Source organism: Bison bison, unplaced genomic scaffold (assembly GCF_000754665.1).
Source record: "Bison bison bison isolate TAMUID 2011002044 unplaced genomic scaffold, Bison_UMD1.0 scf7180017848286, whole genome shotgun sequence".
Classification (NCBI taxonomy): domain Eukaryota; kingdom Metazoa; phylum Chordata; class Mammalia; order Artiodactyla; family Bovidae; genus Bison; species Bison bison.
In genome coordinates this window covers 1-765 of record NW_011478859.1, presented here as the reverse complement: position 1 = coordinate 765, position 765 = coordinate 1, and the positions used below count along the sequence as shown (strand labels likewise).

Genomic DNA, 765 nt, shown 5'->3' with positions numbered 1-765 from the left:
CCTGTCCAGCTATCGACTCGCGTACTGCCACAGCCCCTGCCCATTCCCTTCCCCACCTCCAGTGGCATCAGGCCAACCCAGCCTCTCTGCTGCCACGCTCACACCCAGCCACCGGGCCCCTCAGGCTGCCCTTTGAATGGCCCAGCAGCACGCTCCCTGTCCCCTGTAAAGGAGCATGTGACCCTATCCAGACCTCCCAATGCCCCCTCCCCTCCTGCACATCAATGAGATACTTCGGCTTTAAAAAAGCCATCAAAGAGCCTTACTTGGCATTGCACGCTCTTAAAAGCCAAAGCCGTGTGGGAATCAGGGTGGGAATTGCTGGAGGGAGGAAGCGCTAGGGAGGTGACAGCCAGGGTCAGGCAGCAGGTTGGGGCTGAGCTGGGGCGCCCACACGCACCCCAGCCTGACCCTCCAGAGCTGACGGTGGGTGGGGAGCAGGCACTGGGGCCGGGGTGGGGGCTGGCAGAAAAGTGGGGAAGATTCTGGAAGGACCAGGGCAGAGAGTCTGGGGACACAGCAGGGGAGAGCAGCCAGCTCGTGGTCTGTGCACAAAGCGAAGCTGCCCCAAGGCCCAGCAGTCCCCCAGGGCTGCCAGGCTCTGGCTCCCCTTTCCGGGCAGGGCGGGGCCTGGTGCCCAATGCTCGCTCCTCCGGCAGGCCCTGCCCTGGGAAGGCGCGCACAGGGCCCCAGCTCCTCCTCAGCCAGGCCCCGCTCCTGGGACAGCAGACGGGCATGGGCAGCAGAGGTCCCAGCCCTGCCCAC

The 765-nt window shown here is 65.4% G+C and overlaps 1 protein-coding gene across 1 annotated transcript in view; it reads right to left on the bottom strand.

The window, feature by feature from the left end:
* Positions 1–717, bottom strand: part of LOC104992103 (transcription factor E4F1-like) — a gene marked incomplete at its 5' end in the record, with an annotated part of 5,214 nt that extends 4,497 nt beyond the window's left edge. Inside the window, 2 exons of the mRNA XM_010844858.1 lie at positions 267–337; positions 554–717. Coding sequence (XP_010843160.1) covers positions 267–337; positions 554–717 — 235 coding nt within the window. The remainder of the gene's footprint in view (positions 1–266; positions 338–553) is intronic.
* Between the last annotated feature and the right edge of the window lie 48 nt (positions 718–765).